Source organism: Simochromis diagramma, unplaced genomic scaffold (assembly GCF_900408965.1).
Source record: "Simochromis diagramma unplaced genomic scaffold, fSimDia1.1 OVJJ01000753.1, whole genome shotgun sequence".
NCBI lineage: Eukaryota > Metazoa > Chordata > Actinopteri > Cichliformes > Cichlidae > Simochromis > Simochromis diagramma.
This window is the reverse complement of record NW_024387523.1, coordinates 13,263,071-13,285,661: the sequence shown is the minus strand read 5'-3', so window position 1 is coordinate 13,285,661 and position 22,591 is coordinate 13,263,071. Positions and strand designations below refer to the sequence as shown.

At 38.5% G+C, this 22,591-nt stretch overlaps 2 protein-coding genes across 4 annotated transcripts in view; both read right to left on the bottom strand.

Annotated features, from left to right (window-relative positions):
• Positions 1-2,965, bottom strand: part of LOC120726836 (lactose-binding lectin l-2-like) — an 82,659-nt gene extending 79,694 nt beyond the window's left edge. Inside the window, exons 1-2 of one of the 3 annotated variants that reach the window (XM_040020814.1) lie at positions 2,795-2,960; positions 1,600-2,415 (exon numbers count right to left, since the gene is read on the bottom strand). In XM_040020814.1, the coding sequence (XP_039876748.1) occupies positions 1,967-2,415; positions 2,795-2,882 (537 nt within the window). In that variant the 5' untranslated portion in view covers positions 2,883-2,960 and the 3' untranslated portion in view covers positions 1,600-1,966. Of the gene's footprint in view, positions 1-1,599; positions 2,416-2,794 lie in introns of those variants that run through there. The other 2 variants (XM_040020815.1, XM_040020817.1) reach the window with 2 other exon arrangements.
• Positions 2,966-17,136: 14,171 nt separating this feature from the next.
• On the bottom strand, positions 17,137-18,339 carry LOC120726842 (lactose-binding lectin l-2-like). Its single transcript, XM_040020825.1, has 2 exons — positions 17,966-18,339; positions 17,137-17,628 (listed from the first exon to the last, which is right to left on the bottom strand). The coding sequence occupies exons 1-2, from the start codon at positions 18,051-18,053 to the stop codon at positions 17,195-17,197; spliced, it is 522 nt and encodes a 173-aa protein (XP_039876759.1). The 5' UTR covers positions 18,054-18,339; the 3' UTR covers positions 17,137-17,194.
• Positions 18,340-22,591: the final 4,252 nt, after the last annotated feature.

The window sequence follows — 22,591 nt, the reverse complement described above, 5'->3', positions numbered from 1 at the left end:
TATTGAATAGTTCTTTTGAATAAATGGTTTTGAACTGGTGGTTTGTTTAGAAACCACCAGTTTCCAGGTTTGTTCTCATAGGTTTACAACTGTTAAAATGGTTTGTTTTCACAATATGATCAGTTTTACATTTTAAAAACTACATGGTCAGTTTGCCCCAAGATGGCTCAGTTTACCCACTGACTAGGTTCAATTTACCCCTAATCTGGGGCAAGTTGAGCCAAAGGAGCATTTTTTTTAATAGGTCATTATTTTGGGCAGCGTCATCAGACATAGATTCTGATTATTACATTTGAAAGGAGACATCCTGAAATAAAGGAATATGTTATCATTCTATTTCTGTCATTTTTTTCTCACATCCAGGGCAACATGAGTAAAAAGTGGCTCATCTTACCTCACTCTCCCCTATAAGTAATTTCAATGTCACAATCATCAGTTCCTAAAGATTATCTGCTAATCTGTCAATTTAGGAAGCATGAATCTTGTGAATCCATTTCACATGACTTTGGCGCAAATGAAATTGACAACTGGAAAAAGATCATCGAGGAGTGATTTTACAAATCGTTGCTCTCTTCTTGTCCCTTCTTACTGATTTTCTCTAGTTTTGCTTTTAATTTTGGAGTCTTTATCACTACTGGCAGCTACAGTGGCTAACAGTGGCTAAAAGCCCATTTAGGTTGCTGTACACATACCATAAGTTTGCATACCGTAGGTAAGTGGTCCTCTTTGTATTTTTCCTGAAGAACAGTCAAACCTCTTCTTTGGATGTTAGCTTTACAGGCTGTGGCTGTAGACACTCACTGCTGTACCTCTCTCCTCACCTCCTCAGTGATATACTTCTGTGTGTGTGTTTTGGGATAAAGCCAAACAACAGATCCTAACTAGATTTTTCCATTTGTTTCCTTTTGTAATACTTAGTGTTTGTCAACTACTACAGATGAAATGTGGTAACTGATGTCGCAGACGTGTCTCGTAACCCCAGAGATACACAATGGAGGCACTGATCATGAATTTTCATTTATAGCTTTTCATTCCTTTTACTTTAGAGCAGTTTTTAACCATTTATTTGTGCACCAAAAACAGTCTTTGCTTTCATAAATTTGGACATTGAAACGATGAGTAAATATTCCCTTTGAGTGCAGCTGCCAGTGGTTGTTTCCACATTTATGAAAATCAACGTCCGTGGAATTTTGTGACTTTTGCAAAAACACACTAAAGACAGACAGCATCAACAGTGCAGGGAAAATGTAAATTGTAGTTTCTGAGTGCAGTTTATCCATACTGCACAAACACAAGGTAAAATGGCAGAACATGGGCAGTCATTCCACTTCTTTGCATCAGTTATTTGGTTGTCCTGCATCCCAGTAGACAAAATCTACTGCACAACCATCAGACCACATCCAGCTGCCTTCTTTATGGAGGTCAGTAAGGTTTTGAGGAAAAAAACTTTTTTTTATAACACAATCTTTAAAGGGTGTTTAAAAGATTTTATTTATTCATCTCAGAGTTGAAGTGATTGACTGTTCATGTAAATGGACTGGTTCTTACAGAACACTTTACACAACTTGTTTATTCACCCAATCACACAAGCACTTTTTCCTAAGTTGTTACTAACTAACATTCACACCGCATTCACAGTCTGATGGATACATCAGAGAGCAACATGGGGTTAGTATCTTGCCCAAGAATATTTGACATGTAGACTGGAGCAGACTAGGATTGAACCACCAACCTTCCAGTTAGTAGGTGACCTGAGCGACAGCTAACAAAACATTTGTCATGTTTCTACAAATATGGAAAATCTATTGTTAAAATCAATTCTGGGAAGATCAGTGAGGAGGTGTATTTTCTGCATTCATCCCTATCTAAAGTATTAAATGCGTGCTGATGAAACATGCAAGCGCATGTCTGTGACACCAGATATGTGCTTGAATGTTTTTTCATGGGCCCTGTAACCCCAGAGTTTCTAAGGGCAGGTTATCTGCGTTGCACAAACAGAAGCTAAATTGACAGAACATGTGTTATCATTCCACTTCTTTAAGTTTGAATAGTTAGTGTGACCACAGTGTTCACGTGTATCTGTGTTGTCTGGTTGTCTTGCATCCCAGTAGGTGAAACTCACAGCGCAACCATCAGACCACATCCATCTGTCTTCTTTATGGATGTCACTGAGTCCAATCCAGGTCAATCCCTCAGCATGGTCAAAGTTCTTAATTAATGATTTAACAAACTCCTCTTCCTCCTGGTTGTGGATAGAAACCAGGTTGGCTCGCTGTGACACACAGTGGAGCTCTGCATCAGCCCAGCTCATCTGTGTGGCCACATATTTGTAGCAGCGGCCATTGAAACTGTACCAGAACAGGGGACAGCTTCCTTGCACTAGTTGAACTCTGTCGTCATCTGAAGAAGACACAGCTGTCAGAACAACAATAAATTAAATGAAATGAAAAACAAACAATAACTGTTTTTGTCAGTGTGACTGACATTTTTCTTTGATCTAACCTCTGAAGAATATCATAAAAGCATGTCTGCACAGCTGACATGGTGAAAGTTAAAACATGCAGTGAAGTAAGCTGCTCTTATTATGTTTACAGGCAGGACTTTATCATAATTATACAGTATAGTAGAACCCATCTGACATGCAGAAAAAAATCTATGTGTTTGACTAAAATGTAATTAAGATAATAACACCCCCCCCCCCCACACACACACACACACACACACACACACACACACACACACACAAAGCTGAAATAAAGGAGGGGAGGGAAGATTTAGAATATGGGACGGTTACCAAGTTGTAGCTTCACTTCACTTCCATCAGAATGAGTCTCAGAAGGAGCACCCAGAGCCAGACTGAACAGGAAGAGGAGCAAGATCATGTTGGAGCTTTAAGTCTCAACCTTTGATGAAGAGCTGCTGAAGCTTCTTTGTACAGGATTCCTGCACAGAGTGGGAGCTGCTTTCTTTTATTGCTGTCTGAGAGGGTGTTTTCAAACTAAACACAAACCAGAAAAAAAAGATCAAATTCCAAAAACAGGAACAAATGTTGTTTGTTTTTTTGCTGTGTGATTTGTATGTATTGCACCATAAAGGCGTTATCAGCAGAATGACTAATCAAACAGGACAGGTCAGTGCTCTAACAGGTAAAAACTCCTGAGTTGCTCCATTACACAAAGACAGAATGAACTCCACACAGTCAAGAGGATCCTCTCTTAGTACTGGACCCAGAGATATGTGACTGCTGTGGCAGGTCTGATTGGAGTAAATGACAAAATAGATCAACTATTAACACCTTTGGTTTAGTAGATTTACTTCACTTCACCCTTGTGTCTATTACAATTGTAAAGCATCCAAAATAAAACCCCTGCAGTAACCAGACTAATCTAAAAGCAGATCATTACCACTGCTGTGTCAGCTACACTGTCCTGCAGATATTTGGCACTCGTGAGAGGTTTGTGTGATCGTCTTAAAGCTTTGTTCATCTGAGCTTCCACCATATCCATTTACTGAAGTTTCCTGGTAACATTTCTAACAGTGGAAACTGACAACTGTAAGTGCACATCTATCTTTTTACAGCCTTCAAGTGGTTTGTAGAAACTACTGTATAGAGAGTTATTTAGTTACTCTAAGTAGGCCTTCCATAATTGATCCAATTTTATGCAGGTTTCCTGTTATGAAAAAAGGGAGTGGAGAGCTCACGTTTTAACATCTAATCTAAATGTTTCATTTTGCCAAGAAGGACTTTTATGATACAATAAATTACAGTACAGCAAAGTTCAGGTACTTGTGTCAGTAGTATTTGGTGACCTGCACAGCGGACTCCATTCCTACAATCAAACACTGGCGTTAATAGAGAATTACATTTTTTTTACTATCCATCCATCCATCTTATCACTCCCTCCAGTTAATACACGACACCACAGTTCTTCATTCACAGATGGATTTATTCTTCCGTCAAACTTCTCCTCAGAAACACCACAAAATCCACCGTCAAACTGTTATTACATAAAAGTACAGAATGACCAAACATAAATATTACAAATAAACATTTAAACCAAATTTAACAAATACGCGATAAACAAACACAGTTAACGTACCTCGCTGGCTGCACGTAACCGTGAGGGAATGAGACCGCTTCAGGAACAAAAACTTAACGAAAATAATTCCCAATTTCTTCTTCTTCTTCGCAGCTTTCTTTTACTTTAAACTGCTTATTTATTCCTTATACTGACTTAGTTAACTCATTAACTTAGCTTCTTTGCACATGCTTTTTACTTCCTTTTACGTCACTTAAAAAGGCCTGTGCGCAACACCAAATGAACCTTAGTTCCTACCTCAAAAGGAACAACAATAAATAAAGGAAATAAACAACATAGATGAACACAATAAATTAAACAAACTGACATAATTTACATTTATGGCAGTTAAACTCCCACCAAATCTCAACTTGAGATTTCTTCACAGATTTGAATCTTCAAGTTATAAGCATTTACAACAGTTTAACACATGCTTATTCTGCTTCAACAAGTAGTACTATTTTCTCCTTCCTTTTTTTCTTCTCTTGTTTCGTTTCCTTCTCTCCTTCTCTTTCTTTTTTCTTCCCAGAGGATCGTAGATGGAAGCTACTGTGGATAGCACTCCCCTTCTCGTCATTGGGTGTTTCTTGACGGTTACTCTGAACTGAAAGTCATCAGAGGATACACACCATTGCACGCCCAGTGCTCTTTCTAGGAGTGGCTCCCCTAAATCTATGTCCAGTTCTTTGACACTGTCTGCACACTCTTCCTTTGGTATTGACTCCAATACCTTCTTGCTGTTGGAAATGAACTTGTGTAGTCTAAGCTTGCCTACGCTGCAAAGCTCTCTTGCTTCCTTGATCAGCTCGATTGCCTCAGCATCAGACCTTACACTCACCAGTCCATCATCAACATAAAAATTTCTTCGGATGAACTTGACAGTGCTTTGGTTAAATTGATCCCGACCTTCTGTGGCTAGATGTTTAAGTCCAAAATTGGCACAACCAGGTGAGGAAGCTGCTCCAAACAAATGGACTTTCATCCGAAAAACTGATGGTGGAGACTCAAGATCACCATTCTCCCACCATAAGAACCTCAAGTAGTCTTGGTCTTCAGGCTTTACATGGAATTGATGAAACATTCGTTCCACATCACACATAATAGCGACTGGGCCCTTTCGAAATCTACAAAGAACTCCCACCAAGGTGTTTGTGAGCTCTGGCCCTGTAAGAAGGTAGTCATTCAATGACATGTCTTGAAATCTTGCCGAGCAATCAAAGACCACTCGCAGTTTCTCTGGCTTTTGAGGGTGGTATACGCCATGGTGGGGAATATACCAAGCTGATTGTTTATCAAGCTCTTCTTCTGGGACCTTTTCTGCTTCACCACGACTGATAATGTCTTCCATGAAGTTCATGTAATCTGTCCAATATTTCTGGTCTCTCTTGAGCTGCTTTTCCAAGCACATGAGGTGTTGAACAGCACTTGGCTTGTTATTTGGTAGCTCTGGCCTGCTCTGTTTAAAGGCAGAGGCATTTCAAGATGTCCGTCTTCTTTGTGCTTAATTTCTTCTTTCATTTTAGTCAAAAACCGGAGATCTTCTTGCGAGAGATTTGCCTCTTCTCCAAGCCTTTCACTGAAGTCAGATTCCAGCACCTTAAGTATGTCTTCTGGAGCAGTCATCTCCTTAATTCTTGTTTTGCAAACATAATGAACTTCGCTCTTCAACTTACTTGTTACTTTGGGTTCAGGGGTCACTTGCTTTACAACTGATGCGGTGACTTACTCCTATTGCATCACTGTAGTGTTCACCTGGATCACCATAGCTCACTATGCTCCAGCCTACGTCAGTTTTCTGTGCGAAGGGCTGGTTGTCCTCACCACATACAACTTCTCTAGGCATTAGTGCTTGAGGACAGTTATACCCAATCAGAAGACCAATTTCACATTTCTTCGGCGGGGCAATGTGTTCCGCAAGATGCTCTAAATGAGGCCATGCCCTTGCAGTCTCTGGTGTTGGAATGTGTGTACGATTGGCAGGTATGAATTCACGAGTGTAGACCGTTGGCACTGTGATCTTCTTAGAAGAAGATAACCCTCTTATTTGTAGATCTTTGAGTCTTTTGCATGGTACAATTGTCTCCTTGGAAGACATTGTGGACAGCTTCAACTTGACTGGCTCTGCATTAACATCAAGAGCATCTGCCACTTCTTCAAGAATGAATGAAGAGTCACTTTGTGAATCTAACAGAGTATAGACAAGGACTTCTTTGGTTGAATCACTTGGCATTGATGCAAAAACAGGAACTATTGCTGAAGTCTGAGCGCTGTTACCATCATGCACAACTCTATTGGATGTGATTTCTTGAGTGGTGTCTTGCGGCGATTGTGGCTTTCTTTCCTTACTGCAACTTGTCTCGTCATTTTCCTTTTGCTTTGAGCGATCCTCATGTAAGCATGTGGGGTGGCGCTTTGAGTAGGTGTCGCAGACCATCCGGTTGCTGCAATTCTTGGATTGATGGCCAGGACTCAAACAGCCAAAGCACAGTTTCTCACCTTGAATGAACTTCACTCGGTCAGCAACTGGCCTTGCAGTTAGTCTACGGCACTTGTGCAAGACATGCCCTCTTTTCTTACAAAACATACATGTGCTTATGCTCTTCTCAGTGGTGTTAGTTGTAAAAATCCTTGCACTTGCTGCTTGGTTCTTAGAGGTCACTACATTCTGAGGTTTAGATCTTGTCCTTTCCGGCTCCCCTTGCCGCAAAGCATAGTAAGATGTAACAGGGTTACAAGCAATACTAGCCTCCAAAGTCAGGAAAGTTACAAAATACTTAAAATCTTGGAACCTTCCATGCTCCAGCTGATACTGTGTGGCTTTTCGGTTCCATCTGCTGCTTAACCAATCAGGCAACTTGGCTGTCAGTTTTTGGTTTTCAATGCCATCATCAAGAATACGCAGACTCTCATTGTGAGCCATGGCACATTCACAACTGCGTAAAAAGTCCACAAATTTCCTTAAGTCAGCGCTCTCTCTTGATGCTATCTTTGGCCAGGCATGTAATTTGTCTCGACAGGCTTTGGCAATCATAAAAGGCTGGCCGTATCGCTCATTGAGGAGTTCCCATGCAGCAACATATGCAGTATCTGAACCAATCAGAAAATAACCTTCTAATGCCTCTCTAGCTGCTCCTCCAACATATTTCTGGAGGAAGAATATTTTCTCCAAACTTGGAATGTTTTTCTTTTCAATAAGAGTTTGGAATGATGACTTCCAATGATTAAACTTGAGTGGATCACCACTAAAAACTGTGGGCTCTGGAATGGGTGGCCTATTTGCTGATATAGCCTCAGCTAAGACCTTCACAAGCTCTCCTGTGCTATCTTGGAGCACATGTGTTGGCACTGCGTCCTTTGGTGGTTGTGAGTACTGGTCCTCAGTCTTCACCTGATTGAGTGCCTGCATAACCTTATGTAGATCCAGGCTCTGTGGAGCATTCCTTTGGGCTGGACTGAGCTCACTCCCATCATATACTTGAAGCCTTGGTTTTGGCTGCATTCAGCCTTTTCAAATTTTCCAAACGCTCAAGTTCTCTCTTTAGGTTTTCTACAGACCTTCTTCTTGCAGCATTGTCTTCTTGCTGTTTCTTTAAGAAAGCAGCCTCTTGTTTCTCTCTTTCTAGCCTACGTTCAGTTTCTTCCCTTTCTCCTTCAAGACGACGAGCTAATGCTGCTGCTTCTTGGTCTGCAATGATCAACCTCTCTTCAGCTTCAAGGTTTTGCAGTTTCTCTTCGTGGCTCTCTTGTTCAGCCATAATCTGCAGTACAGCCTGTGTAGCTGCATACTCGGCAGCAGCTTCTTGTCTTCTAAGTGAAGATACACTTGAGTGAATAGAAGAAGCTTTAGAACCATTAGAGGCAGGAAGTGAAACACTGGAGGCTGACGATGAGAATACAGAACTATTATCTGGCCAAATCAACTCCTCCGCTGTTCCCTGCATTTCAGATTGAGCATTTTGTACTACAGTCTTTGTGATCGAGATGCAGTTACCCATCTTGCGACGCATGTCATGGGCTGGATGATCAATTCTTCTGTAATAATCATAAGCAATGTTCAACTCAGATAATTCCCTTTGAATACTGGTGATGTGTTCTTGTAGGATGTCACTAGGATCCTGTTTTAACACAGATCTTTTAGCTACCTTAATCAGAGCTTTCCATCGTTCATATTTGCTGTCAAAGCGAAGCAATAGCCCTTTGATTTGCTCTTTCTGAAACTCTTTTCCTTTTTCTGTTAATGTCCGGGCTCTTTCACTTCTACGAGGCTCTTCAGGTGGTGCTATATTTTGCCCGATATTTGATTCACCTGTCTGCTCTAACTCTGTCTCTTCTTCCAGAGCAGCTGCTGCACCCTGAGCTTCTTTACTTGTATGTGACATTTTGATTATTTAGACACAGATATACACAGGCAGGATACAAGAGCAAGCTGCAACAACATTTGTGAATACTGAAAGAATGAGCTTAACTAAAAGAAGTCACTCTCATTCAAATTAGCCCATACATGTAGAATATTACAGAGTAAGTACACTTAACAGAGTTCTTAAAAGACACTGAACCATAAATACAAACTGAATTTCTGTCAAAATGTACAAAGTTTACTTCTGCCCTTTCAGAGCCAACTATACTATTCAGCTGAACATGAATTTACATCTCTTACGTAAATGCACATTCATATACGTGAAACAGCGTGGCTGCCAGGCTATACACAGTTCCTTTTAGTTTCCAACTCTCGTGTCACTTTTCAGACCAAAAACTTTAGAGTCTGGCTTATAGACTTCTTCATGAAAACCTTATGAACCCGTGTGTCCTAAACAGTGGCTTATCTGTGTTCCCGTCTTGATGAGCTGTCGAATTTGCGCTGATGGGGTGAGTCTGGGCAGGTCCGAGTTTGACTATCACTCCCTCCAGTTAATACACGACACCACGGTTCTTCATTCACAGATGGATTTATTCTTCCGTCAAACTTCTCCTCAGAAACACCACAAAATCCACCGTCAAACTGTTATTACATAAAAGTACAGAATGACCAAACATAAATATTACAAATAAACATTTAAACCAAATTTAACAAATACGCGATAAACAAACACAGTTAACGTACCTCGCTGGCTGCACGTAACCGTGAGGGAATGAGACTGCTTCAGGAACAAAAACTTAACGAAAATAATTCCCAATTTCTTCTTCTTCTTCGCAGCTTTCTTTTACTTTAAACTGCTTATTTATTCCTTATACTGACTTAGTTAACTCATTAACTTAGCTTCTTTGCACATGCTTTTTACTTCCTTTTACGTCACTTAAAAAGGCCTGTGCGCAACACCGAATGAACCTTAGTTCCTACCTCAAAAGTCCCCCTAGGGGACATGGGAGAAAAAAAAATTAGGGAGGGAAAAAAAAAAAAATTAGGGAGAAAAAAAAAATTAAGACGGACTTTTGCGAGATCTCGCAAAAGTATTGCGAGCGCTCGCAAAAGTATTGCGAGAGCTCGCAATACTTTTGCGAGCTCTCGCAATACTTTTCACCTCAATAAGAAACGCGTAACTCTTTTCCTTCTGCGTCCCTTTTCCTTCATCCACCTGCTGGCTTCCACCACTTGCTAATGTTACTGAATCTGTGGAAGCTCCGCGATAGCCACCACACGAAGTAACGAGTAACGACCCTATCTAAATCCCAGTAACGACTAACGCGTTCCTGATTTTGGCATAATAACTAGTTATCGTGCTCGTTACCACAATAATAACGTAGTTACTGTAACGCGTTACTTAATAACGCGTTAGTCCCAACACTGGTTATCAGCTGATATGCAAATTAGCAAATTAGATCAGGGAAAGATGACTGGATTATAAAACAAGTGAATAAGATGTAGCAGAGGGTTGAAATGAGAAATTCACATTCCAGTGATGAAACACTGCCATGAAGTTTTTAGGAAGCATTTAATGGTAAACATTAGTGTTGCGTGAACTGTGCAGCTGCTAATAAAAAAGGGGGAAAATTTCTCGGTGTATTTAGCGGGTGGATCTATGTTGGTTGGCCCCAGACTTTCCAGAATTGTGTGATATTCTGGAGCACTTGTGGGCAACCAGTAAATATGATGTGGGGAACATGAACAGAAGCAGTGACTGCAGCACTGCATGGCAGGCTCTAATCCCTACAGCATGTTGTGTCACCAGAAAGCAAAACTTTTCCTGTGATTTCTGGTAGATTTGGGGGGTTTTGTGTTAGTACCAGGCTGATTCTGCCAGTTAGGTTAGGGTTGTTTTCTTTTTGTAAGAGAAACACAGGTTTATTTTTTCATATATATTTAGACATGTCCTGAACAACGCCTAATATGTTTTGGTTTTTTTTGCAACAGTGCACTTAGGAAAAAGCCTGCCAGGTATTATCCCTCTGGGGATGATATTTTGTGTGTTGATGATTTAAAAGCAGGCCTGCAAGATTGGGAGTAAAAGTGCAATAAAATACTTTACTGAGAGCAAATACAAGGTGAGCTTCTCCAGATTACAATGGCTTAGGAGAAGTACATCTACCTAGGACGCTGACCATATTAGATGGTAAGTCCTGTGTTTAAAAGGATTGTAGCGATTCAATCCATTTCAAAAGCAATAAGAATTGTTTTTATTTTTGGAATGACGTAATATTGCTGTCAGTAGATACTTAAATTAGTGCGCGGTTTTCCACTGTCAGCAATGATGGGTACAAATGCATGTCATTGGTATTAATGCATATGAATGGACTGTGACTGGACTGATGATGTGGAGCAAGTGTGACTGACTTGAAATTGAGAAGACGGTAACTATTTTAGGATTAGTCACTTCTAATGCCTAATCCACCCCAAACAGTGAAAAAAATGTGGATGTATGTGTTTTTGTTTGCTTGTTTTGCAGGAGCAGGAGGACGGCAGAGACTGGAAGTCCACATGAGTGTGGGCGGGCCTTGCCGACTTGACCCTTTAGTTGCCACTTTTCTGTGTTACTGATTTTGTGTGGAGGAAACTGTGTTTTACTGGCTGCTTGTTGGTTATAGTAACACAGTACAGTGGGAAAATGTGTATTCAATGTACATTGAATACACATTTTAACACATACTGTGTTACAATCAGTATCACTCCTTTCACAGAAAAGGAGGGCTGACCACATGATTTACAGCAGCACCTCTGGAATCTGTTGATCCAGACCTGACCTCCGGACGCTCCGCTGCTAATGTTTGTTTTTTTTCTGAGGGTCTTTGTGGAGGATTTGGCATCACACAGGCAGACATGAGTGAAATGAAGCAGGTTGTGTAGTGATTACAGAACATCTTAGTGTTGGGCTCATTATCATATCACTGTTGAGCTCATAGTGTGAAAACAAGTGAGTGACATTACTTAAGAAAAGTCACTGGTTACAGTAGTTTTGATTAAACAGATGGGATGATCCATGATTTGGGGAAATTATGGCAACAGTAGTGTTTTTAATGATTTGGGGAAATAAACTGCACATGGCACACTTGTGTCTGTGTTGTTGGATGCCTTATTACTCCTATGACCCTACAGTTGTTTGCAAGTCTGAAGTTTGTATTTACTCACTGATTTTGGTTTCTAGGTAATTGTGGTGTGGATGCAGGCTCCAGGCGGAGCCAAGAGTTAGACCCACTTAACATGACATTAATACTAATTTTATTCTCTAACACAGGGTTTACAGGGCTAGAGGACAACAGCACTCTACCCTTTTCCGGTTGAGGACCATGGCCTAAGATTTGGAGGTGCTGATTCTCATTTCCACTGGTTCACACTTGGCTGCAAACTGTTCCAGTGCGAGTTGGAGGCCATCACCTGATGAATCCAACAAAAGCAGAGATGAGAGTCTGAGACCCAAGTGAAAGTGTCGGCCACTTGGCTGTGCCCAGAAATTCTGTCCGTAAAAGTTATGAACAGAATCGATGCCAGTGCTGCCCTAACCCTAATCATTAAAGTTACACTTTATTATAAATTCAACATGATGTCACAAAGTTTGCAGATATCTTAAGACCAGTTTTATTAATATACTCTGGATTGCAATCAGAAATAAATCTTCTTTTATTAATTTTATTAAAGGACAAAACACACCAATGCCATTTACTGAGAAAGTTTCACAGACAGGTAGAGATGGTGGTAGATGGCTTCCTATATGTAGAGGGAAGGTCCTTATTTTGTCACTAGCTGTGACGATAGTTTAAATGTAATGCAAATGATGGCGTTAGCTGAACAACAAGCACTGAAAAAATGTAACGTTGTCCTAAAGTACAAAGAAGATTTTTTTTCATAACAGTGTCATGTAAATACCTTCTGTCAATTTCTTCCAAAAGGACGTGTTTAAATCATAGCAGGGCACAGACAGTGATATTTGGGCCGAGGTGTGGAAGTGGATGGCTTTCTGTGGGGAGTTGGAGCTGTTTGAATGGATTGAAAGAATCTGCTGTGATGCTCTGGACTCTCTTACCTGTGTGTAAAAGTTCCTTTTGGTCTTAAAATTACTGCAGTGATTTACAAGAAATGTCCAGTATTTATATTGGGTTTTTTTTTTGTTTGTTTAATCCACAACAACAAGTGGTTCACAGCAGATAATTTACTGCATTTTAAAATTTTGCAATCCATATGTTATTAGTAAAATTCCTGGTAAGAAATCTACGTAACAAATTTCACAAATTGTGTGTTTATTATTTATTGTTTATTTATTTATTCATTGTCAGTCTTAAGAAAGGCGGGGAGGGCATTCAGATGGTCCCTGCCAGCTCATGCAGTTTCCCATAAATTTGACCTGGTTGTTAATAATCTCTTGATTCCACACTTTGAAAACTTCATAGTCTGTGGGGACTGGGAGAGCTGTTTGCATTGTTGCTCAATAAGACCAGGCTGAATGTTAATAACATGTTAATTCCCTCCTACCTCTCAGCACATGGAGTTTTTGCACCTATAACTAACTACCTAGTGCAGCTAATGTTAAATTTTCTATTAATGGTAAAATCTTTATTCTTGTACTGCTAATAACATGTCCTTTGTCAGACTGGAATCTGTCCAGGGTGTACCCTGCATCTCGCCCTATGGTAGCTCAGACAGGCCAGTTTACTTAATTTGATAAAATAGCAGCCACATTAAACACCGATAATGTTCAAGCATGTAGCCAGTCATTAGTTTGGAAGTGTGAGAGTAGTAGTAGTGAATGGTAAATAGACTGATTCTTATATAGCGCTTTTCTACTCTCCCGGAGTACTCAAAGCACTCTATACAACATGCACATAGTGCTTTCTAACTACATTCACACACATTCATATTCCGATGGATGCATCAGAGAGCAACTCGGGGTTAGTGTCTTACCTAAGGATACTTGGCATACTGGAGGAGCCAGGGATCCTTACGATCACTGGATGACCTGCTCTACCGCCTGAGCTACAGCCAGTGGAATCATAAAATCAGATATAGCTACCTAACATTAACTGGTTGGCCAAACAAGCTGACTAACTATAAGTACTAAAGCAACAGATTTCATGATGTACACATGCTAATACAAGTCACTCTCTAGTGTCTGCAAACAGCTGAACAGATGTGCTTGTAGTGATTATTTATTGTCTTCTATTGTTCAGCTGTTCCTGGAGATTCTCAGTTTATGAGTCATATTGACACAGTCAGCAGAAGAACAGGTCAGTGCTGCGCTGCTGTTCGCAAATGTTAAACTAGAAGTGTACTTGAACTTCATGAGTCAGACTCACTCCTTTGACTCACTTTCAGAGTCAAAGAGTGTTAGCTGAGAACTGTAGATCCCTAAATTGACACCCAGTGTCTTGTTTTTGTTTATAAACTTCAGAGTGGTTGTCGTAGTTGTCATAATATGAAATTGAATAAAGCTTTTGCTTTTGTACAGCTACAAAGACGATAAACAGGTCAGCAAAGAACTTCATGTCCCTTGAAGTTCTACCTAACTTAACATTCATGTGTCACATGAATCTTAGAATAGATTTTTTTAGTAATGTGTTTTTATTTCAGTTTACTACAAATAAATAACAAATATAGCCTTTTGCTTACATGTTAGCAGTCTGTTAAGAGTTAGAAGAACAGTCTACAAAAAAACACACACACACACACTGTGTGTTTTGTTAAAAAAAAATCCAAAACTTTAACGATGGCTCGTAAAGCAAAATATGCTTGTGTTGATTTCCTCCATTACAGCGTTTAAGAGCAGGTTGATCGTCGTCACACTCACTTAATCTACTGCTGCCCTCAACTGGCTACAAAACATGGTTACATCTTAATTGTTAAATCCCTGAAAAATTCACTGAGGTGTGTGTTTTCATGTCTCGGTCATGTACAAGTTAATATTTAAAAGGACTAATACAGGGCCTTTGTATGACAATTGATATGATATTTGCAAACAGTTAGTTTTGCTAACTTGTGACCTGTGTGTAGCTGCATTTTAGCTCACATTTAAATCACTATTTGCCTAAATGTTAAATAATAAATTAAAAATTCTACTTCAAAAGCATGAAGAGTAAATATTCAAAATGCCAGCCATCCAGGACCTCTACAGACAGCATTGTGTGAGGAAGGCACAATTACTGTACACGCTGTACATGTATATATCATTACCTCAGCACTACAGTGTCCCACTTTTCTTTGCTGGTAATCTGTATTTATTTATTCTACTCTTTCTTATTGATATGTATTTCCTTATTTTTATAGTTTACTTTATAAATGCTGCCTTATGTGCAAGTTTGAGGGGGCTCTGAGCCTAATAATTTCATTGCCAGTAATGATGTGCCATTGTTACCTGTATATGACAAAATAAAACTTTAAACTTGAATCTCAGAAGGACTTTATCAATTACTCTTTGCACGTTTTTGACAATCAAGGTACTAACATTTATAAAAGGATATCCCCCCCAAAAAGTTTCGGTTTTATTTTACACCTAAACACAAACAGATTTAAACACATATTATCAAATTGTTTAATATTTTAAAAGTCAAACATTCAAGTTTACATCTGGTTACATAAATCTCAGATGTCTAGAATCATTATTTAGTTGAATGAAGTGATTGTGTGCCCTGTATTGGAGAGACTTCAGTGGAAAGAAAACATGTCAAAAAGGTGTTTGGTGTATCTTATGGACGGAGGAACGAGGACACAGACTTGGTGGTGTAAATAGGAAGTAACAGAAACAGTTCACAGAAACATAAAAATGTACACTGGGATCTAATGTGGAGGACCATGGATGTGAGCATGTCACAGGAAAACAGATTATTGAATATGCAGATATCTGTTGGTTCCACAATTAAAAGGAAAATATCAGAACACATGGCATCATTTCATTTATTCTCAATATTGTTATCCTTAACAACATCTGAATTAGCCCAGGTCATGGCTGTGGTTAAATAAGCACCAGAGTGCCGAGCAGACACTGAAGTTGTATCAGAACCAGAACCTTCACCAAGCTGTATCTCACTTCCTGTCTCTCACATAGACAAAGCAGCTAGAGCCAGACTAAACAGAAGATGAACAAGATCATGCTTTCTGTCACTGACAGGACTGATCTGCACTGCCCAGGTGGGGTCAGGATCCTAAAGATGAACACACTGCCTTTCAATCACCCATGAGTATCACATAAATTGTAACATGTGAAGGTAGATTTTTTTTTTAAAATTTCAACATATTAATTATTCCAAGATAATATGTAACTACTATTTAACAGATATATGACTAGTACAGAGTATCTAACGTGTTATTTGTCATGCACACATGCTTAAAACAACTCATCATAATGCATCTTAAAGTATTGATAAGTCACCTGTTAATCAATCATCTGACATCAGCAGCATCACACTGACTTTTTTTCTGCTGCCCTCAAGTGGCCACAAAGTAAATAACAGGTACTTACATTCCAGCTGTGAAAATTCAAACCACAAACATCTTTTGCTCTCAGGAGTGCTCTTCTACATGGCTGAACCCTAAAAAACGTACGCAGCACACTTGTAGTAGTATTCTGCTGTCACAGCAAAAATAAATCACATTACAGAGATGCTGCTGTATTTGAAGCTTTGGAGTAGAAAGTAGTAGTAGAGTAGAAAGGTGCTAAATAAGTACCAGTCCAGTCCATTAAAGTCTCATTGAGCTGATTGTGCAGACAAATATGTGTGTTTGGATTCTGGCCACTCTGTCATGCACTGGTTACTTTGATCATATTTTGACAGCAGGGTGTGTTAGAGACACTGGCTCTAATATCCTCTGTGCACTGATTTGCTGTTCTGTTCTACTCTGGCCCATTTAAACAGCCCAGGAAGTCCTAGAGCTCCTTATTTGAAAGAATTCTTCTTGCATTTAAATAAGAAAGAAACCAAAATAATAATCATGAAATAAAGGAGATGGTAACTGGCTATTGCTGTGCAACACTTTCATTTTATTGATTTAAAGTTATCCAGAAAAACAAACAAACAAACAAATGCATTATGAAAACACCTGTTTAATATAGTATTACAGAGTCCTTAAATTTCATTACTCCAGCCTTGCACTTCTGTACTTTTAATATATTTAATTAACAAACATATTCATTAGGATATATTAATATTAACATTGCTTGTGAACCAAAACCTAAGACCTATAAGTCACAACCCAAGAAGAACTGGAGAGCTCAAAATACAAAACTGAAACCAAAACACTGGTAGTAATAAACCAAGATGACACTTAATGATAATAGTAGTAACATTGGGTCACTGACCAGGACTGTGACAAAAGCAACATCTCTTATTTAGACTGGCTGAACTCTTTCTTTGGTGCTTTCAGGTTAGAGTCATTGTATAAGTAATTTATTGTTAGTTTGACTGTATTTTATTTTAAAATGACTTTATCACCAAAACAATTTAAAAAAAAGTTTGATATAGATATTGGGTGTTTCTTTCCTCCTTCCTCATATTAACATTAGCTGTGAGATTTAAAAAATGGGTAAATATTCCCTGTGATCCACCATCAGAGCTACCAGTGGATGATTCTGTATTCATGAAAATCAAGGTGAGTGAAATTTAATGACTTTTGCACAGACACACAAAATACAGATTACAGTGTGCATTCACATCTTTATTGTAGCATTGTACTAGCAGGAACAGAAGGTTCAGTGCTTCTAAGGACAGGTAATGCGTGTTGCACAAACATAAGGTAAATTGGTAGCACACGTGTAGTCATTCCATTTCTTATCTGATACTACATTGGTGTGAACACAGTGTTCATTTCCTCCCTGATTATTAGGTTGTGTTGGACTCCAGTAGACAAAACGCAGTGGACAACCATCGGACCACATCCAGGTGTCTTCTTTATGCTTGTCACTGAGTCCAATCCAGGTGAGTCCCTCTGCATGGTCAAAGTTCTGGATCAGGTTTTTCACAAAACTCTGTTCCTCTGTACTGTGGATGGACACCAGGTTGGCTCCCTGTGACAAACAGTAGACCTCTGCATCAGCCCAGGTCATGTGGGTGGCGACATATTTGTAGCAGCGGTTGTTGAAGCTCCACCAGAACATGGGACAGGCTCCACGTTGCAGTTTAAATTTCCGTTCACCTGAAAGGAAAACAGAATTCAGGGCTGGATGAAACTGTTAAGATGTTGAAGAGATTTTTTTTCTCAGAGTCACAGAAACAGAGGTGAAAATGCTCTGCTGGTATTGAAACAAGTGACTGCTTTAATTTAAGCGCTGCAGAGAATCATGGCTGCACAGTTGAAATAATGCCACTGGTCAAATGCATTCAGCAAAAGCTTTTCCCTCATTCACAGTTACAAAGAAGAGGAGCATAAGATAACAAATATCCACATAAAATGATCTTTTGCTAACATAATAACCACAAATAAAGGTAAAAGTAAATAAGGGAAAATAAAAGCTAGAAAATGGGACGGTTACCAGGTTGTTGCTTCACTTCATTGTCATCAGAGGGAGACTCAGAAGGAGCACCCAGAGCCAGACCAAACAAGAAGAGGAGCAAGATCATGTTGAAGCTTTAAGTCTCACAGTATGATGAGGAGCTGCTGAAGCTTCCTTATGTAGGATGGTTTCTTTTATAGCTGCCTGAGTGGGTGTTTTTACTGCTGGTGTGATATCATTGGTCAGATAGGCCAAAACTCTCCACCATAAACAATAATATTAATTATAAACCCGAAAAAATCAAATTCCAAAGAAATTCAAAATTGTTTAACTGTTGAACAGTCATTTCCTCTTGGCACTTTCAGGAGAACGTGACTCTTTATTTTATGTAGTTATATATTTATTGCATGGTAAAAAGCCTTATCAGGAACAAGAAGAGGAACAAGATCATGAATTTTATCAGTGATAGAAACTAAACTGATCTGTACTGCCGAGATCCTAAATTTGAGACCAGATGGCAGGTTTCCTTCTTTTCTATGCCTCTGAAAGTGTTTCTGAACAGTGAGCATGATGGAATCAGTCAAATGCGTTTGTCAAAAACTTTCACTTTTACCCCTTTTTCCACTAGCACAATTCAAACTGACCAGCCCTTCTGACAAAAACTAAATAGTTAGTTACAACTCTGAATAATTCAGATTTGTGTTTACATGTCTGTGTCACTAAAAGTGACTATTGTATTGCTTTTATATGACAGTTCATTTATATATATAGGCCTTACTAAATTAAGGGCTCACAGAGCTTAGTGCTAAACTACACTGCTGAAGCTTCTTCCTACAGGATGTTCAGGTCTCTGCAGAGATTTGGGGCTGGTTTCTTTTATAGCTGCCTGAGAGGTTGTTTTCACTGATCACTGAGATATCATTGGTCATTGTCTAGATAAAGGTCAGAGAACATCATAGGAGGCCAAATAAATTTTCTTGATACTCAATAAAAGTCAGACAATTATATTTTTATTATATTATAAAAATATAATTTCTTATCAGAAAAACATCGAACATGTATACCAGTAAGGGGAAATAAAAAAGCTCAGATATATCTGAGCTTTTCCTGTACATGAGGCAAAAAACTCTCTACACTGTTTTCGTTTTTATAACAGCACAGAAATAAACTGATTATAGCAGGCCAGCTTAGTGTCAATTAAAAAAAACTGAAAAGAAACATAGCAGAGATGACTGTTCATGGTTGACTTGGAGGTCACCAAGTGCAAACTCTGACATAGCAAACCCCCATCAAGGCATCTCACTCTATGGGCAGGATTTACTTTTAAGTAGTAATATTGTATTTCAAATATATTCATTTTGTTTAATTTGTTGTTTTTAAACATGCTATAGAAGGTTTGTGTTGCAGTAAGAATCTGTCAAAATTCAATTTTAGTGAAAGAGAAAAACACTTTCTATGGAACAACTGATAAATAAAATATCAAACATGAATTGTGACTTTTGTGTTTCACCATTTAAATAGACTTAGGCAATAAAGGCTTATGAGACACTAAATAGAGCATCTGAATGGTTTCCCTTCATTTCAGAATTTAACAGCAAATAAAACTTGTGACCATCATCTCTCCAACCTGCTGCTTTTCTGCCCTCAGCAACACATATTTAAGCCTTCTGGCTTGTACATGTTAAAGTGTAATAATGTGTTTTTATCTGTTTGTATAAACACATCATAGTCAATCAGAAAGGTGCATTATGTGTGTTTGGATAAAAATAAACGGCAACTGGCAATTAAAAGGAGGAAGCATTTCTTTAGTGATGACAATTAGTGAACTCATTTCATGGTTAACAATAAAAAAGACAACATGGCCTCTGTATGAGTGTCTATATCAAAAACTGTGGAGTTACACACAAGTTTTGAAGTTCAATTCCACAGTTCCTGAACATGAAAATTTTGAGAAACTTCAAGGTCTATTTGTTCTCAGATCATTAATCACAGTGCATATATCGACTACTAAACAGATCACATCACATGTGCACTTGAGATTTTGAGACACACTGTCAGCTTCACGATCCATAAATATAAATTCCTTTCAAATATTAGTAGAAACTTTCGACTCCTCTGTAGTCCTATGCTATTTCTAATAAAACAGGCATGTTTTATAGATAGACATACAAAAGCTGGCCACTGTGTGTTTTTGTAAGTGAACATAAAATAGTCTAAATAATGTTTATTAAGCACTTTTCCAGGTCAGTGCTAAAAAGTAATTCACAAGGGCAGCAAACCCAACCGTCAATCATGTCATAAAATCATCAAGTTTAAAGGAAGACAGATAAAATGTTGTCAAAGGCAAAAAAAACAGATGAAAACAAATGAGTGTATAAAAAAAGTGATGAGGACATTCAAAGGGAAACTCAGGAAAGGTTCTGCCATAAAACTACATCTTGAAAGTAGTTACTGAGTATGGTGATTGTGTTTCTTTGGGCAGATCCCAAATGGAGAAATGCCAATAAAGCTCTTGTAAAACAGACTGGGAGCAGTGCAAAGAGACTAAAACAACTACATTTAGAAAAACTTAGAAACACTCATTTTATCTTGTTCTTTTGTTTTATTGTTCTTCGTTTTGTCATTTTTCTATAATAATAATGGATTGCATTTATAAAGCGCTTTTCAACTCCACTATTCATTCACTCTCAAATTCACACACTGGAGACAAGCTACAGTTGTAGCCACAGCTGCCCTGTGCAAGAAGCAAGGCTGCCATATTTCGCCATCAGCAGTAGGCGAAGTGTCTTGCCCAAGGACACAATGACCGAGAATAGCCAAGCCGGGGCTCGAACCGGCAACCAAGACGAACTCCCAACTCTTGAGCCACGATCGCCCTCAATGTGTTTGTCATGTGTTTTATCCTATTGTAAAGTGTCCTTGGGTGTCCTGAAAGGCACTTTATAAATAAAATTTATTATTATTATTATGATTATTATTTAAAAAAACAGCTTGTACTGTGTAAGAGCCAAAGTGAATATCTATGTTTTGTTTATTTGTTATGGTGACACAGGTGTTCAGATTTTCCTGCACCTCAGGTGGTTGCATGGGGGTGTGGTCGCATGTTATTTACCTGACACTGGCGTGTATGACAGGGAGGTTGGTGAATGGGTTTCTTTTGCAAACTTCAAACAAACAAAAACCAACTCAACAGGCAGCGGCTTTATGTGTGGATGGAAGTCACAACATAATGTGTTTTTTACTATTACGTTCTGTCAAATTACAGATTGACTTAAAAGAGCTCCTTTGATGTTACCTTTAATTGTTTTATTGTATTCTGTAAAATGCTTTGAATTGCCTTTGTGTGGGAAATGCTATATAAAAATGAGTTATTGTGTGCAATGACTGAAGTTTCACAAGTGTGACCTTTGTGTCTGCATCTGAATATCAGTACAAGAACAACTGTAGTTTTTATTATAGCCAGAAATTATGACACTTGTCCTGATTACATAGAATTGTCTCAGGTCGTGCTTACAAAACCTTTTACAACCACCTCTCTACGATCTCCTGTGAGACTTCAAGAAGCTTCAACAAAAAAGATTTTGTTACTGCAAACTCAGATAGCGAATATATCCAGTGGTGTATGTTGAAGGGTGTGTGTAAGACATGCATTCAGCCTCTGTAATGGAACTTGCACCATATACATTAAAATCCAGCACTTCTAAAAAGTACATCACAATTTTTGTGATGTTTTAAAGGGACTGATCAACTCAAAACAATGAAGAGAAACTAGAAGGGAGGATTTTGTTTTATAAACCACTGAGCCTCCAGAAAGAGCAAATAAAACTGGGATAAAACTAACACAGCATTTCATAGAAAGAACATTATACCCACAGTCCAACATGGTGTTGGTAGTCTGGGGCTGCTTTGCTGAACAACCTGCCATAATTGATGGAACCACTTTAACCTGTGGGCCTGCAGGACGTTATGCCTTTGGTCTTTGCAGATTGTATGCTTTAAGCGCATTGAATACATGTATAATATAATTCTTTAATAATAATTGTATTAAATATTATAATAATTTACACCTAAAATGCTAAAGGAATAGAATTAGATTATTTTTTTGTAATATCCTATAATGAATCAAGAAAAGAAAAAAATTTTCTTCCTTAATATTTTCAAATAAGATAATGTAGGTCTCTTCCTGTTGCCCCACACATTGTTTTATTTATTATGTCAGTTGCTATAGTATAAGCAATTAAGACAATAAATAAGATAAGATAACAAAAGATAAAACTTTATTGATCATAAATTTGTGCGTTGGCAGAACTCAGGTACAGATAGCAGAAGAATACAAAGAGTATACCAGAATATAAAGTCAAGAAATACAAAATAAATAAGACAATATAATGTATTCAACAGTAGCTGAGGTTCTATGTACACACATACCCAGAGTGTGTTATGGATATAAATTTGTGGAAATATGCAAGTAATAAATTTCAACTATTCTACTACTACTATTACTATGTAAGAAATAGCTATACGTAAGGTGCATTATGCATGAAGTGGTAACCGTGGATGTCCACAATGTCCAAGTGACTCATGACATCATGATTGAGTTATTGAGGAATAAATAAATAAATAAACAAATGATTTACTCTGCCTTATTTGACTCTCTTTCACTGA